Source organism: Catharus ustulatus, chromosome 3, assembly GCF_009819885.2.
Source record: "Catharus ustulatus isolate bCatUst1 chromosome 3, bCatUst1.pri.v2, whole genome shotgun sequence".
NCBI classification, from domain to species: Eukaryota; Metazoa; Chordata; class Aves; order Passeriformes; family Turdidae; genus Catharus; species Catharus ustulatus.
Genome location: NC_046223.1, coordinates 98032138 through 98049141, shown reverse-complemented (window position 1 = coordinate 98049141; position 17004 = coordinate 98032138). Strand labels below are relative to the sequence as shown.

At 37.1% G+C, this 17004-nt stretch overlaps 1 protein-coding gene across 17 annotated transcripts in view; it reads left to right on the top strand.

Moving 5' to 3' along the window:
* DLGAP2 (DLG associated protein 2) overlaps positions 1-17004 on the top strand; it is a 465971-nt gene that overhangs the window by 302887 nt on the left and 146080 nt on the right. For 7 of the 17 annotated variants that reach the window (XM_033054072.2, XM_033054082.2, XM_033054069.2 and 4 more), the window contains one exon: positions 222-254. The exons of 7 other annotated variants lie outside the window; for them this stretch is intronic. In XM_033054072.2, coding sequence (XP_032909963.1) covers positions 222-254 — 33 coding nt within the window. Of the gene's footprint in view, positions 1-221; positions 255-3125; positions 3246-17004 lie in introns of all 17 variants that reach the window. 3 more of the 17 variants (XM_033054076.2, XM_033054075.2, XM_033054077.2) reach the window with 2 other exon arrangements.

Below are 17004 nucleotides of genomic sequence, written 5' to 3'. Positions count from 1 at the left end.
ATCTCTAGATAGATAACATTTTTACTTCTTTACAAAACTATGGAGAAAAAACTTTCATGATGTAATGTTTAGTTTTCTGGTTTTGCTTTTCTATATATATATATATTATTAAAATTTTATATTGATGATAATGTGATATTTGCCAGGTTTGCTTTTGATTTTTTGTGATTTTTAATATTAAATTAGTGTTAAAGATTATCTTTTCACTGTTTTAATTTCAGATTTGGATTCTCTAACAGGGCATGCATTTCCAGGTAAAGTGGACAGTTAGATTAGATTATGTATTTGTTTGTTTTATACTCAGTTTATTGAGTTTTCTTGGAGGGTGGGGGGAAAGGGGTGTTGTAAAATTTATTTGGTGTGCTTCTGACAGCATTTTGTTATGTGTCAAAATTGTACTATTAGTAGGATTTTTTAAATATTTCAGATAAATGAAGAAAAGATAGCTATACATGCACTAGTTTAAAGAACAGAATTGGATATTTGCATTAAATTTGAACTGTTATAGCATTAATGGAAACAATCCAAGGGGAGAGAATTATTCCAAAATAACAAGTCCTAATAAAAATATTTTAAGTTATTCAAACTGGCATGTCATTCTCTAAAGCGGGTTAAAAAAACTCCGCTAGTCAGCATTCAAGGAAAACAAAGATTCAAGAAACACAACACTTAGTTTCCAGTTTTATTACTGGAAGTGTGTAGGTAAGAGGTTTCGAATAGTAAGAATATTTTCAGTAGAGAATCAAGAAAGAATGATAACACAATTACATTAATCCTCTGGATTCTACTTTACACACACATTTTTATGCTGTGTGGAACTAAAATTTAAATATAGTACATTCAATTAAAAATTTTAGAATTTTACAACTATAAAATTCAAACATTTTGAGTTGGGAATTTTTTAGCAGAAATACAAGAGAAGAGAATGTGTTGCGAAGTTATCATGTGAACTGTGTTATTTGGGCAGAGATTTTGGCACAGAAGGAATATAAATTAACACTTTCTGAAATAAAGTAAATCTCTGCTACAAATATGCAGGCTCTTTCTGTGCTCAAAATTTTCTTGAATAATGCTTCAGTTGAGCAGGCTGTGAAAACTAAGGCATAATATTTGTATAACAAAGAGATTTAGTCAAATTTGTGATGATATTTCCCATTAGACTGATATCACTATTTATTGTCATTGGCTTCTAAAGTGTCTAGTGCATAGTACAATATTCCCCCTTTAGTTTTTCCTTAAAGATCTTTCTTTGAAAATTATGGGACAGTAGATTGATTTGATGTTTTCCAAGCATTCCTGCACTGTAGGCATAAGGCATGCTGTAAGATATAGAAGAAAAAAGACCAACAAAACAAAAAAGTTTAGAAGTTCATTATAATGAAATTTGTGTGCAGTGTGGGGTAGATCTGGGTACAGATTCTGTCAGAGTTATTAGTACTTGAATACAGCAGCACAAGTGAAGTCTGTTTGAGAAGTCGGAAGACTAAGTGCAGATTTTGTCATTTTCATCACAGATGAGGAAACTTATTCTGAATGTTTTGGTTTGATTTGAGTAAGGATACCCATGGAATAACATACTGCTTAATTAGGGCCATCTTGTAAATTTGATCCTCATAAGTGCTGTCAAATATATGCATGTGTCACCAAAATAGACATTGAGACAAGTGGGATCAGTGTATGTTTTTTTTTTTTCTCTATTTTTTAAAGGTTGAGTCTGCTTTTGTTTTTGCATGAATATTTTATGTTACTAGATGTTGCTGTCATGGTGTGTCGCATTCTTACTTTGTAATATGACAACATAATCATAATAAGCAATACTAGCAACAGAGTCTTATATTGATACATATGCCTCAGAATTATGGCAAAGAGAAATCATCCCTATTCTGCATGGAAAATGTCCTGAATTGCACGACAGGTGCTTTACATGCCTGCCTTACATTCCAGGTGTAGCTGTGCACAAATCCATCAAATGCCCAGTTATTTAGCACAGACAGAAATATCTTAGAATCTAACAAACTGTCAAAGGGATGTAGGAGAATAATATAGGCAGCCAATAAGCATGAAAGCCTGTGTGGACTTCACTTAAATGGATATTTATTTGGAGACTCACAATATGAACACGCTACTGTGCAGCTCACAGAAATCACTAGAACCATCTCCCGTTTTATGCTTTATTTGACAGAGTTAAGACATATTCTTTATACATAAAAGGGTAAAAGTATCAGAATGTTCTTTCTTGCCTTCAGCTTTAATTTCATCTAATAATCAAGTCATTATAGTATCCTGCTGAAATACAGATGTAGCTAAACTAAAACCAAAAGGGATGCTTATGTATATATGCTGGAAAGCACAGAACAGTAAACCCTGATACCTATATGTTAACATGATTACTCTAGTTAGGCTAAAGTAGGTTAATTTTCAAGCAGATAGAAGAGATCAAGGTGTAACTTATGCATCTTTAATAGCAATTAGCTAATTAGCTTTGATACGTGTGTTAACAGGTGATTTGTATCTCACGCTGAGCAAACAAACCCAGCTCATTTGAGATTTCTATTTATCTCACCTTGGAAAAAAGCACACCCTTTGAGCTAATCCAGCAGGATTCATTAATGAGACCTCTAAGGGTATGGTGATCCAATAGTTTTTCACTTGACCCTGGCCAGTGCTCTGCAGGAGCAGAGCATGAAATGACTCCTTTTCTTAAGTCATGTAGTAGTGTCAGTAAAATGCTGAATGGGTGCTACTGCCAGACCCTTAGCAGGGCAGACAGACAAAACCTGCTTCTGCACTGACCTAATCACACAGGTTCCAGGGCAGAAGGGGTTTGCATCCATCTAGATGACTCTAAATTCATGTGAGTTCCCATTTGGATACAACTGCTTTGTGAATTTCAGGCTAAGAGGAAGTACTTTCCCTATCACCACTGGCAACTGCATCTGCTGCCCCATGTTTTCTGTAGATTTGGGCAATCTCGGCTACTTCAGAGACAGATAAAAATATAAACCACACCAAAGTATCTGTCTGGTTTTTATGTGAAGAGAAAAAAATATTCTTTATAACCCTTGCAGTTGATCAGCTGAAACCCTAAAGTACGAGATTTGATTATAGTCATTGTCTTAATGCAGAGCTGCAAGTGTTATGGGCATGTTGAGAACTTCCAGAAGCTGGATTAAAGCATCTCTTTTACAATGATATCTAATCTCATCCTAAAGCTCCAAGCAATGGCGAGTCCACCAGCTCCCCTGGTAAGCCATTCCAATATTTAATTACCCTTAGTGCTAGGAAATTGAAATGTTGTGGAAAGGTTGAATTTGTCTGATTTCAGCTGCCAGTCTTCCTTTTGCTATGCCTTTGTCAGCAACACTGAAAATTCCCCCTTTTTCAAGTATGTTTTCTGAAGTGTCTATGACAAACTGCAGTGACCTGTTGAGAGGTCTCTGTGCACAGAATCTGTGCCACCTGGCCTGATGAACTTATTACCATGATCTGCAAACCTGGCCTCTTTCATAGGCTATCACAATTTTATCACCCCTATGACTACTAAAAATTTTTATACAGTAGTCAAGGTACCTTTCAACTTTTGTTCTGGTAAATTTGATATGTTGTACTCTTTAAGGCTCACACTGTAAGACTGGTTTTCTGATAGCTGTCCTAGGAACCCCTGTTTTTCAAAAACTCTGAGAATATGTTCACATAGAATTTTGTAAATGCTGTATATAGAAATATCTTTTTATTTGTACATAACACTTCCTTATTAATTCTCCCTTTTTAAGGATTTAGCTACAGTTCAGGTTACAGTGACTGTCTATGTCAAGCAAACCAAGTGGTAATCTGAAGAGGTAACTGACAGAATAGGAAGGAGCATTTTTCACATGCAGTATGAGGTGGAAGGGAATGCTCTTATGCCAGCATATGAAATCTATCAGTTTCAATCTGGTGAAGTCTGGGTGGGCATTGACTTCTACATGATCATTAGTCCAAAGAGGAAGGAGAATTAGCCAGGATGAGTCTCTAAGGAGTGGCATGAAAAAAAAGGTTTGAGACTTTAAAGCGCATTTAAATGCATTCCTCAGATTGCATTGCTATAGCTAATATCTTGTATTAGCTCACTTAGAAGATTAAGAAAGTACCTTTAACACAGAGGAGCTCCATGGTGAAGATAGTTATTAGCAGTTGTCTGCTTTGATTTCCATGGGCTGAGAAGCACACCTATGAATTCCTGTTCTGGATCACATAAAAATTAGTTAGGTGCCACCTGACGTAGGAATCTACAGTAGGTAGTCCAAATGCACTTCTGCATCTCTGTTGATTTTTCTTTTAATTCAGATTTAGCATGTAGTGTTTTCTCTTTTCCCTGCCACCACCCCAAAGTACCCAACTGGTCAGTAAGATCCACAGACTTCATTTTTCATTGTGTTAATGATGAATGCTGTTTTGTTGCAATTAATCTAAATAGACTTGAGGTTTTCTGAAATATCTCAGGGACAAAGATGTTTTTTTCAGACTTCTTCACTCTTGGCAGTGTAATGCTAGATTGCAACTTCAATTTATTTTTTTTTAATTTCTGAAAGTCCCTAATAGTCTAGGGAACAGACTGTTGTCTTCAGCACTGTCAGTAAAAGGAAGCGCTGAGTGGAAGGAGCATTCTCAGATCTTTGAATAACAGCTCGAGCTATGGTAGAAACTTGGCATGTGCAGTTCTGTGGGAAGTGTTTAGAGAAAGAGTGTCTCAAATGCTAATCAAATATGGAATGGAACTCAAAATAACCATTCTAATTCCTGGGTGTATCCAATCAGGTCAGTGACCTGCTCATTTTCCAGAAGAAATAACACTTTGTTCATATAATGAGCATCATCTCATGAATTAGTTAATGGCTTGTTGCACTGTGCACTTTCCTATTCACAGATCTGCTAGGTCAAAAATTTAAGTGGACATTTTGTTCAGTACACCAGCACTGGGTATTGTGGTTGAAATAAAAGTTTATCTGTGAATGTCTTCTCAGCCATGTTATTTGCAGTTACTGTAGCATTGAATCAGAAGCACAAAAAGTCTCATCTTTACCCTTTTTCTCTGCCTTTGCCCAAAGTATGTGTAAGATTGGGTAGAAAATGAAGATTGGATGGCTTAGGACAAATAACAGAATATCAAAGTTCAGTGTTATTTGATTAGAGCAGACAGATTTTTAAAGAAAAAATTTGAAGAAAATACTATTTTGCAGCTGGTTTTGCCTATCATTTTGATTTTATCTGGGGAAATGCTTACCTAGTCAATTGAGTCTGCTAAGTGTTGGAGGTTTTTTTAATCTCTCTACTGAATTTCAGTAACATTATTATTAATGTTCAAAACAGATTTGTCAGCTTAGGCTGAAGACATGCCTGATTTTCAAAAAAATGTTAAAAAAAGGTAAACAAAAAAAAAGTAAGCTATCAAACCATAAGAGGGTGGAGTACGATGAGCTAGTAAACAAAACAAAAAGGTCACTCACAGATGAGCTCCTTTTGAGCTTCTGTAAAATTGAATGGGCAAAATCAAACTAAAGTTATCCTGCATTTATTGTACTTATCTGATATAGATTTTATCAGAATTAATAACTTTTTTAGTTCTGTTAATTTCTTCCAGTTCTGTGTTTGCCCCTTGACTTCTTTGTCTAAGTGAAAACCATGAGAAGAAATTTTGTGTGTACCCTATCTTGCCTTTAGACTTTTAGTTGGGATGTAACTGTGCATAGTCCTGCTGTTCAAAATATCAGTTTTCCAGATGAGCCTGCAGGTAAAAAACCCCATCGATTATGTATCAACATGAAAAGTCTGGTCTGGGAATTTGCACGGGCGGGGGGCGAGGGGATGGTGGTGCAGATACTAAAACATTATTTTAAATGGGTTGACGTTTTTTCATTTGTTTTGTTTCTGAGCTCTTGCAGGCTCCTGTTCCAAAATAACTCGTATGTTTTCAGTCTGGGTTGCTCTGAAGCCTGCCTCTTCTGGGTCACTGAGCAATGGGGGTTGCATGTCACTATGCAAACCTTTCCTGGGGTGGGGATGTGTTCTGGGGCAGCTGAGCTGGGGCATGCACAGCATGCTGGTGTGTCCTTGCTCTAGAGTGCAATCCAGTCATGGAGTTACAAAGATGGGAAAACAAGTGAAAATGCCTAATCATGTAGGAAATAACAGCCGTGCGATTCTTTCCTATATTCAAGTGTTTATTTCTATATATACAATTTCACCTGTTTAGTTTCCACCTAGCAAAAATGAAAGCAAAAAAGAAAGGGATATACACTTTTCTTGAAAATATGGCAATGTCAGAAGTGAAAAAACTATATACTCCTTCTTCGAAATTAGGAGTCTCACAGAGACACATGGCATTGATACTTTGCCACATGAGTTTATTTTAGTCTTTAGGATTACTTGGTCTCATTTCTTTGGCTCTTAGCTATGATTCATACTTGTTTCACAAGAACTGTATAAAGAGCTGTTGATATAGAGGTACTTCAGGTATTACTAGTAATTTCTTAGCCATTTATATAACATGAGTTATAAGAAGTCTTAATGAGTTCTGCACAATTCTTGATCTTGTTTAATGTGAAGTTAATGATTAATTTTTAGTTGTGTTTTTAATTATTTTTGATATTTTATTAATTATTGGTTTTAAGTGCTATGGGGTATTTCATGTTACGGGTACAGGATGAATCAGAGTAATTATATACCTCATTCATTACCACCAAACCGAATTTAAAGGAACTAAAATAAATAAAAAAATATATTTGGACTCCACCAGATACTGCAGAGCTACGTGGTGTATCTCTGATTTGCAAATGCGTGAAGTCATGGCTTGATTCTTCTTTAATTAAGCATATCTTTTTAGAACTAGCTGATACATAATTATTTGAGAGTAGCAAGGGCTACAGTATTTATGATACTGGGTTTCTCAAATTATCCCAAATGTTCAATTAAGGCAGCAATTTTTCCAAACTGTCATTCAGCTATTCTTAGTCTCAGCTCTGTGTTTAGACTGTGATGCTGCAGGAGATTGTTGCAACATTTCATAATGTTAAGAGAAACAGGTCAAAGGAAGACTCTGAAACGTTAAAGTCTCTAAAAGAAGTATATTCAGATATTTTAAACTAATACTATAGTCCACCAGAACTCATATGAAGAAAGATATCAAATTAGAATTTGAGCTAAAGGCAAATCCTTAAGGAGGATAATTTAATTTTTGTATTGAAAAGGGGACAACCATGTTGGCAGTTGGTTGTCTTCTTACAAGCTTTAACTCATCTAAAATGTGCCATCTTTAATTTCCTCATTTTGATGGCATGGATTAAATGTAGATTGCTTTCACAACTAAATATAGAAAATGCTTTTAATTCATCAGGTTGTAGCTTCTTAAATAGACAAATATTAAATATTGTTAGGGTTTGTATTTACTGTCATTATGTACTGTTCAATGCTACTTCTTGGCTAAATGTTTAGGCCAGCTTGTTACAGCTAAAAGTTGTGCGTAGAGCAAATAAGTTGATATTAATACATATTCTTCTAATATATTTATATTTATTTTACAGGACACAATATAAATCATGACTGTTTTTTTCATAAGTGGCCAATTGGTCCAGCAGCACTTTTTAATTAATTTCAGTTGTTTGCTGTATAAAAATAAGATTTTTTTAAAAATCGTTTCTATTTTAGTTCTAACTTTTATAGGTATTAATTTATCAAATATAATTTCCCCTAATATTATATCACCTCCAAATAGTTTTTAAATTTATAGTTTTGAAATATATATTTATTTCAGACCTTAAATTTTTTCTTTTCCTTGAAATGGGTAATTGGAACTGTGAATTACAAAAGCTATTCAAGAAGAATAGATGTTCAGATTGTTTACTATAAACCAAAATATTCTGCCCAGAAGTTTTATGTATTGCATAGATCACGAGTCAGGTATTCCTTTGCTGCTACAAGATTTTTGACAATAATAAATCATACTGCTATATAAGCACATTCTTATGACACACTCAAATGACACTGTCATAGCTAAAATGACACAAGCAGTCTTTACTACTTCTAAGTAAACTTGCTGATAGAATTTAAATTTTATTTTTGACATAGCTCTAGAACTGTTTCCTTTTGCAGATTTCAGCCAAGGAAGTGATTATAATGATCACAGACGACAGGAGCTGATGTTTTCCTTGGTTGTCTCTACACATATGGCTGTGTTTCCTGTAATCATAAATTTTGGAGGTGGTAGTGTAAGACTTATCTATCAAGATCAGTGACTTATGTATTTGTGTTTGATTTTAATGCAAGACTAGGCACTGTTAATTAATATGGAGATGACTTTTTACAGTTCTGGTGGTTGACAATCAATTTTTCAGAAACAGAATAATTATTCTTGTTAGTTTGGCAGGGATACTCAACCTGCCTCAGAGTTCAAGAACTGGTTATTGTTGTGATTATGAGTCTGTCAGAGGGGATGAGAGAATTTGTCCTGTAGTACAATAAAAGCTCATGCACTATTTCAGTAGCATAATCTAATGCTCACTTATTGCATATGTTCTGCTGTAAGATAAAATAAAAATACCCTTGTAATAATTACTCTGGTAGGTGTAATGCTTTTTTCTTTTTATATCAGCTGAATGTTTAAGCCTTCATCAAAGTGCTTGATCATACATAGTTTGTATGAATGAAATGATAGTCAGGTTGTACATATCAGTTTGGATGGATGTAGAAATGGAGGATTATTTCCCTATGTCAGGATCTTTGGCTGTAAGAAATCATGCATTGCATTGTAGCTGGAAAAAAAGAAGCTAACTGCCATGTTTAAATTTTATATATTCTTTAGGTGAAACTCATAAGCAGAAGATATTGCATCCTACTCTTAATCCCTGAATTGCTCCTGACAAATAATCATGTTACCTACCCACAGGACAAGTGATCGTGCTCCAGTATCACAGCTTCTTTTCCAGCTGCCTGTGCCAGTTTCTGTCTTTGGTGCACTTGCCAAAATGGGAAAATAACTTAGAAGTCAGATAAATTATCTGCACCCTAATATCATACATAATTCATTCTCAGTGGTGAAGTAAAAAAAAAATAGTGTTTTTGCCTTCTGCATGTTTTTATAGTAAAAAAAATCTGTGAGAAGGTGAGTGCCTTAGGGTCCCTGTCAGGGGCTCATCTCAGGAGAACTTCAGAGACAGAGCCATCACTTCATTACAGAGTCTATCAAATGCAATGTCCAATATGGCTTTCTTTCAAAAGCATCCATTTCCCATGGACAGGTGGTGATTCACTTGCTGACATCAATCAGATTTCTCCTTCAAAAGGAATTCTTCCAGCCTCACTGAGAAAATAGTATAAGACATTATTCTTTGCAAGGCAAGGATAGCAGACTGCAATCCTATACTTCCAGTAGGTAGAAATTGATGGTGCTCCCCGTGATCTTTCCATTTAGACCACAGCTACTCAAGTGTGAAATTTCAGGGTATCCTTAGTGAGAATATTAGTTCTGCTGTCTTTTTAAGTTCTTATTTTAATTTTTTTCCACAGGCTTTTTTAAAATTTAAAAATATGGAGCCAGATGTTTTTTTAAAAGCACTTTAAAGGGATTCAGATTAATAACAAGATTCATGAAATCATTGGGGAAGCAAAAGACTTACGACTATGGGAGTGTGTCAGCAGTGTGTTAAATTAGTAACTGTGTGTAGGCTCAATATGAGATTTAACAGGTGCCCCAGATATGTTGTGCTGACTCTCTGCATTGAAGTGAATTTTATTTTGGTAACTGAGAGGAGGAAGGAGAGAAAGAAAGACTTGGCCAGTGAAGAAGCTGCTTCTTCTGCACATTCCAGAAAGAATCAGACTAACACGAAAGGCAGGCCAGGTTCAGATGCCTTTCACTGGTTCTCCTGCACAACAAAGAGAACTAGATTAGTATGTGGTGGGTTCAAAATGGCAGATAATCCCATGAAATACAGGTGAAAAGAGAAAGAAGCATTGTTCTGCATCTGTAACAAAATCTATGCCTTCCTCAGCATTTCTAGCATTTTGTCTGTTTACTGTAATAGTCTTGGAAGACATACTTTTGTACTTTGTAAGCTGCAATGACAATGAAGTCCCTAGAATGGAAAGCAGCTATCTTAGCTAAATTATGTTGCCTGTTGCTATGGAAATTGTAGCTCATGAATTTTTATGTAAGTGCTTGAGGTACAATACTTATGACATCTTATCTAAAAAGCAATGTTTATACTTCATTCACCATCAGGTTTTTGCTTTACTTTAATGACAATATTGGGCAGTAATCCCCAAAAGCAAATGCTGAAATAACATGCCATTGCATGGAAGTATGTTTCATCATAATTAACTGGGCAATTTTTGAATTGCAACATAATCAAGAAGTTATCAACCTTTAAATCGGATTTATATATCCATTACCAATGCTTTAAATATGTATAGTGACAGGAAAATGCAAACCATTTCAAGCAAACATTGTTCTGCATGTTGCAATTAAGACCCTACCTGCCTTCTTTCAGTATCCCCTTTATGTCATTTTTTTGTTCTAAGTTCAGATGTAGCAAAAAACCTTAATATTAAGATAGCCTTCAGAGATGAAACCCAAGCCCTCGGAAGTTTTATCCAAAACTTCTTTTCCTTTATATCTTGTAAAACATTATCACTGGATATAGCCAAAAATTTGTTTTCTTCCTGCAGAGAATTACTTGCAGTCTTATAACATTTTCCGCATCATGTAAAATACACCCACTGTACCCATTTATTTCTTACTTAATAGAAAAGTGTTATATTTGTCTTGAAATCACAGACTGGAATTTGAAACTCATATTTTCCCCATTATTTTATCAAATTATGTAACTGCTAAATAAACAGAGAACTATCTATCTGCAAGAGACTAGAAACAAGCCAAGCAAAAGAAATTTTCCCTGGAATGCTATATTTATGTTAAGCATGTGATCCTAGTAAGGTAATTGAATATTATAAAAAGAAAGCAATTCTTTAGGAATATGGAGATGCTGTGGTGTCTTCATCTCAAAAAATCAGAGAACAAATATATTCCTTGGGCAAACAAGGCATCAACTAACACAAGACTTGCATAGTGTGCCTTCAAACATTTAGTGGATTATTGCTGGGATTCTTGTCATAGTAAGAGAAGGAAATAAAAATAGTCCTAAAAAGGGTTTTTCCTCTCAGTTTTCTTTGATCAAACCTTTCTTTCCTTCATGTCTGTAATTATCCAGCCTCATCTACTGTAGGACAAGGTCATCCCATTTTTTTACATCTGGTCTGATTCCCAGCTGCACCAGCTGAGTGAACCATAGTGCCCAGTGCCTGTTAGTGCATCTGCCACAGTGAACTGATGTGGGCTGTGCTCCGAGCCCCATTGCTGCATGAGGCCATCCACACAGTTAAGTGCCAGAGCACTCCCTGTGTGTGTGCCTGGGCGTGTTTCAAGCACTTAGGCTGGCAATGCATCACAGGTATATTATTAGTGGAAGAGGGGATGAAGGATTTCAGTGGTACAAACAAGAGCTGTGTAGCTGGCTCAAGACCTGTGTGACAGCCCAAGCCCATTTCATTTACACCAGCTCCTGGTTTAACCCCAGCCAGCACAGCCACTCTCCCCCCTCCAAGGGGAGAGAATTAAAAGGGTGAAAGTGAAAAAACATGTGTAGAGATCAAGACAGGTTAATAGGTAAAGCAAAAGCTGCACACACAGGCAAAGCAACGAATTCATTCACTACTTCATTCAGCTGTCCCCAAGAAAGTTCTTCATTGTGTAATGCTGACTTGCAAAGACAAAAGGCATCACTTTGAATGTCTCCACCTTCCTTCTTCCCCCAGCGTTATGTCATGACACCATATGTTGTGAGATATCCCTTGGGTCATTTGGGATCAATGATCACCTGTCCCAGCTGTGTCTCCTCCAGGCTCCTTGTGCACCCACACCCTCCCCACTGGTGGGGTGGAGTGGGGTGAGGAGCAGAAAAGGCCTTGACTCTGTGCAAGCACTGCTCAGCACTAGCAGAAACACCCCCTGTATTATCAGCTCTGTTTACAGCACAAATCCAAAACACAGCCCCATATCAGTTGCTGTGAAAAAAAATTAACTTTACCTCTGCCAGAACCATCACAACATGTAAATAGAGCTTATGCAGATATAATCGTGAGCTGTCTGCACTGGTACAGAGGTACTATCTCCTTCTGACCATTACACTTGTTTCTTCTGTAACATCAGATAGCCAAGTGTTCCCTGTTAGGGCTTCACAGAACTAGGGGGCCAGTTCCTCCCCTGCTATGCTTTATTGTAATGACTGATCCTAATTGAACCATGACACTTTTCATTGACTGAAAAAAGGGTGCACTTATACCACTTTATACCACATTGCCAAAGTGCTCTGCCATTTCCCTTCCCTGTGCACCACGAGGATGACCAGAGTCACCCTCACTGTCTAATAGTTATGGAACTTTCTAGAGATATTGGAGTCCTAGCTCAGAATATTCTGATATATTTTTAAAATAAAAGCTTTACAGCCGTTCCTGCCTGGTCTCACAAACAACTTTCCTTGCATGATCTGATTCCTTTCAATTAAGTTTTGTCACCAGGAACTGGTCTTCAACTGCATTTATTTCCAGTCATTTCTGCAATTTTTTTGCTCTGATTTTTCTGTTACCTGTTGGTATAATTTGAGGAATAGGAATACATTTCACTCTCAAACAAACCCAGCTACTGTTCCAATGAGGAAAGTGACAAGACTCCCAAGTAAGGATTTGCTTGATGCACTAACTTCTGTCAAGGTGGATTATAGCTATTTGTTGATTGTCATGCACTTTAAGGATATTAGTGAATTTAAAGTTACATAGTGTGTTATTTTGCTATTTAAGATCATAACTTCCTATTTTCTTGACCTCTTTCTATTTTAGTGCTTAGTCTTTAAAATATTGCCTATAGTTTGCAGGACCTTTTGCAAACCTCTCCAACACATTTGTTATGCAATAAAAATTACAGATATGATGATATTAATCTTTCGGTCTTTTTATGTCTTTGAAGGCATCTTTTTTATTTATTGAGACAAAAGAACATTTTGTGAGCAAAATTTTTCTCATATGGATACCAAAATCTTAGTCAATTTGCACAATACAACATTTTGGGTTTTTTTTCTTGAAATAGAGGTGTTTGGGGGTGTTTGAGACTTTTTTCATACTTACAAAGCTGAAGTCTAACCTATTTTCCCATCGGTGCTAGATATGCAAAGAATGCTAGATGAGGTGTCAGCCATGTTACAACAAGACAAAAATATAACTCTCACTGTCTTAAAGTGTTTTCATAGTAAACTTCATAGAGTCTTAATATTTCTAAAAAGTATACAAAATTAAAGTTTTATAAATCTATAGACATTCTGGATCAGATTTAGTAAAACTTTCTTCTGGATTGTTAATGAAATTCATATTGTTCTCAAACCCCAATACTAAGCTCAAAATCCCTAAAAACTGCACTGCTGACTTGCCTGAGTTTTTATTACCAGTCTTTGGCATGTAAGTAATTATAAGCATAGCTGGAGCCCTGACTTCACAGGGTCTCCCTTAGAGCAAGTAGGTCAGTTCTGGGAGCTGATTTCCATACATTAGGCAGCAGAGAAGTACAGCCTTGGCAGGACAGTGGATGCTGGAAGTTCTCAATTCTGAGTCTGCAGTTCTGGACATGAGCCTCTCCACAACATGCACCCAGGTGGGTGTGAGAAAGGGGAGGGCAGAGGCCTTTGCCTTTTGTGCCCTGCTCGCCACACTTCAAATTACAGTAATTTCATGGTTATAAGGCGCACTGAGTATAAGCCGCACATTACAATACAGCGTGTGATAAAAGGTATCTACTCTATCACCATCTGTTGAGGGTGGGGGCAGTGATCCTTATCTCCACGGCAGATATTCTGCTAATGGGCCATCCATTGAAACCAGGCAGGGCATTATTCTTTATCTTTTTACACCCCATCCTTCCTTCAGAGAGTCATTTTCTGCTAATGGCCCATTGAGTCCCACTGGGTGACTGACAACATTACTGCATCCCATTGGAAGTTGCTCCAGCCAGGGGGAAGAGCCCAACATTTCTTACCAAGATAAAAACAGAAGTTTTGGGACGCTAAGGGAGCCCCTTTCTCCACTGGATTCCAGAGGAAAGCCGGATTTCTCCACATCACCAGTGGACCCTTAGAGGGAAAATGCACTTTATACAGGACCACTACTTCAACTGAGCCACATCTGTTACTGTAAGAGGATTGCAGCTACCATTTAATGAGACTGCTACCAACACCCTGCCTGACAGGGTGTCAGGTTGTACTCTGACTTTGTCAGTGTTCGGGGTCTGTTTCTTTGCAGTACTGTATTTATATTTTAATTTCCCTAGCAAAGAACTGTTATTCCTAATTCCCATATCTTTGCCTGAAAGCCCCTTGATTTCAAAACTATAATAATTTGGAGGGAGGGGGTTTACATTGTCCATTTCAAGGAGAAGCTCCTGCCTTTCTCAGCAGACACCTGTCCTCCAAACTAAAACAGCAACTTTTTGTTCTTTGTCCATATATAAACCGCACCTGATTATAAGCCACACTTCGGGTTCGGACCAAAATTTTAGTCAAAATGGTGTGGCTTATAATCGTGAAATTACTGTACTCAACAATATGGGCAGCTCAGCCCACACTGAGCACCTTGTGCTCTGGGTGAGCTCTGGGCCAGGTCTCAGGGGCGTGCAGTGGCATGTGTTGGATGGTGAATCAATGCTGGCTTCACAAACTCATTAGGCGTTGTGGCATAAGGCATTGTGTTAGAGTCCCTGCATGTATGAGTCATCTCCTGGAGGGGCTCCGGGTAAGAAGTAGTCTGCACAGGTAGAGAATATTGTTAGTAACCACCTTCTAGAATTGATTGCCTAATTTGTTTTCCTTGCAATTTCACTGCTTTTTTCCCTAAAAGATAACATTAAGTCTTGTTAAATCATCCTAGACAACTATTCATGTTCTTCAATTGGGGCAAAATAAACAGAGTTAAAACTGACAAGGTTTGGTTGCAGGAAATGCCAGGGACTGGAGATGCGAGGGGCTATGGGTATTTTTTTGCAATTGTCACAGATGAGTGGGAGGTTGTGCCATCAAATTCCAAATTTGAGCCTTAAACAAAAACTTTTGTGAAAGAGGAGACAGCAGGAAAGATCTCTGGTTTAGAGTAGTGACTAGTGTGTCTGTTTCTCATGTTAGTCTAACTGTTAAGGTCAGCTGTTTTTCTGTATTGGAGATACAGAACAAGAACTTTTCAAACAGAAAAGATTTATTCTTCAGGTTTTACTCAAGAGGAAAAAAATCAGCTGGGGTTTAATGAGACTTGCCTGGTTAATTTCATTTTTCCTTTTAAAGAAATTCACTGTGGAATCCTTGACATGATTTATTTGTATATTAAGTGTCTGATTCTACATTTGATTTTCAGAGGTGACATTCATTCCACCTAACTAAGTATTTACACTCTAGGTGTCTCTGTTAAAGCTAGTTTCTTCAGACTCTAGAGTAAATGGCGAAGAGCAAGCACTTTCAGGATAAGATTCATATTCATCTGACCTATTTAAGGTGTCTGTTTTAAGATTAGATGAATAGCAGCCTATTCACCCAATAGCATTTTATCTCCACCCTGTATATGGACTCAAAAGTGTTTACCAAGATTCATTTAGGCAGCTGAGTTTTGCTCCTGTTGAGCTGAATAAACATGCAAGATATGTTTGGGCTTCTAAAGTACATGAAAGTATTTTGGTAGAATTCTAGACAAGTAATATAAATCTCTTTTTGGAGTTTTAGTGAATGATAAGTAAATGCTTTTTTCATCAGCTATTCTGCATAAGAATTTATAAGGTATCAAGTAAACAGGCAAGTCTTAATTAATCAGGGTAACTGATGAGCATGATAACAGGCACAAAATTAGTTCCTATTTAGGCAAATGGAAATACTGAAGTTTAATTCCCCATGTATTGTGCTCATTGTCATACTTTTCATCCCACATAACAGCCCATACAGTGGCAATGTTGTTGCTACCCTGCAACTGTCTGAGCCTTGCTCAGCGAATACCCATGTGCCATCTGGGCACTTAGCTTCTGCCAGCTCCAGTGTCAGGCCTGGCTTCTGCCTAAGTGGAGTCACTGTTGTGCATTTCTCTTCTATTTTCTGATTTTCACAATCTCTAGTAATTTATATTCCCTTTTAAGTTGGGTCTTGAGTTCACATCTAGTTGCAAACTGTCAAACCAATGGACGACCTGATTGTGCAAGTCAGGTCTTCTTAAAATGCTATGCCAAAAGTATAAATAAGGGATATATAAATTAGAATATGTAGTGAAATGGCAGTTGTAGACACTAATATTAATGATGCTCTGGAAAATGGAGGTGAAAGTCCCTAAATTCATATTTATTTGCATGGTAAATCTTTGTAAAACAGTGCCATAGGTAGGCAACTAAACACGGTAAATCTGTACAGAACTTCCTTGAGTTGGTCTGCAGCATAACAAACCTCCAGGTGGAAAAATGTCAGATTTAGTAAGTGAGTATCCAGTGTTTGAAGTGTTGTTATGGATAGTGAAGGAGGCTGACATGATGTTGATAGCAGGCATGGAAACACAACTGAAAGGGGACTCAGGGGAGCAACCCGTGTTGGCTCCGAGCTGCTGACAGCCAGGTGGGCAGCAGGTGGGCAGACACAGACCTGCCCAGGGCAGGGGCAGGGGCAGGGACCTCGCTACTGTCAGCCTCCACTTGGGAACACTTCCAGTGCTGCTCCCACCTGTCTCTGCACTGGAGTTAGTTTCTGCAGGGAGAGGAACTTCTTTCCACTGAACCCAGCTTTATGCTGCTCTTCTTTGCTTTTTATCTCTTTTGGCGTAATAAATTTTAGCTGAGCAGATACGTGGTCTTTTTTAACACAAAAAGTTTGGCAGATCCTCAGGTGGCTAAACAGAATTAACAGCATAAAA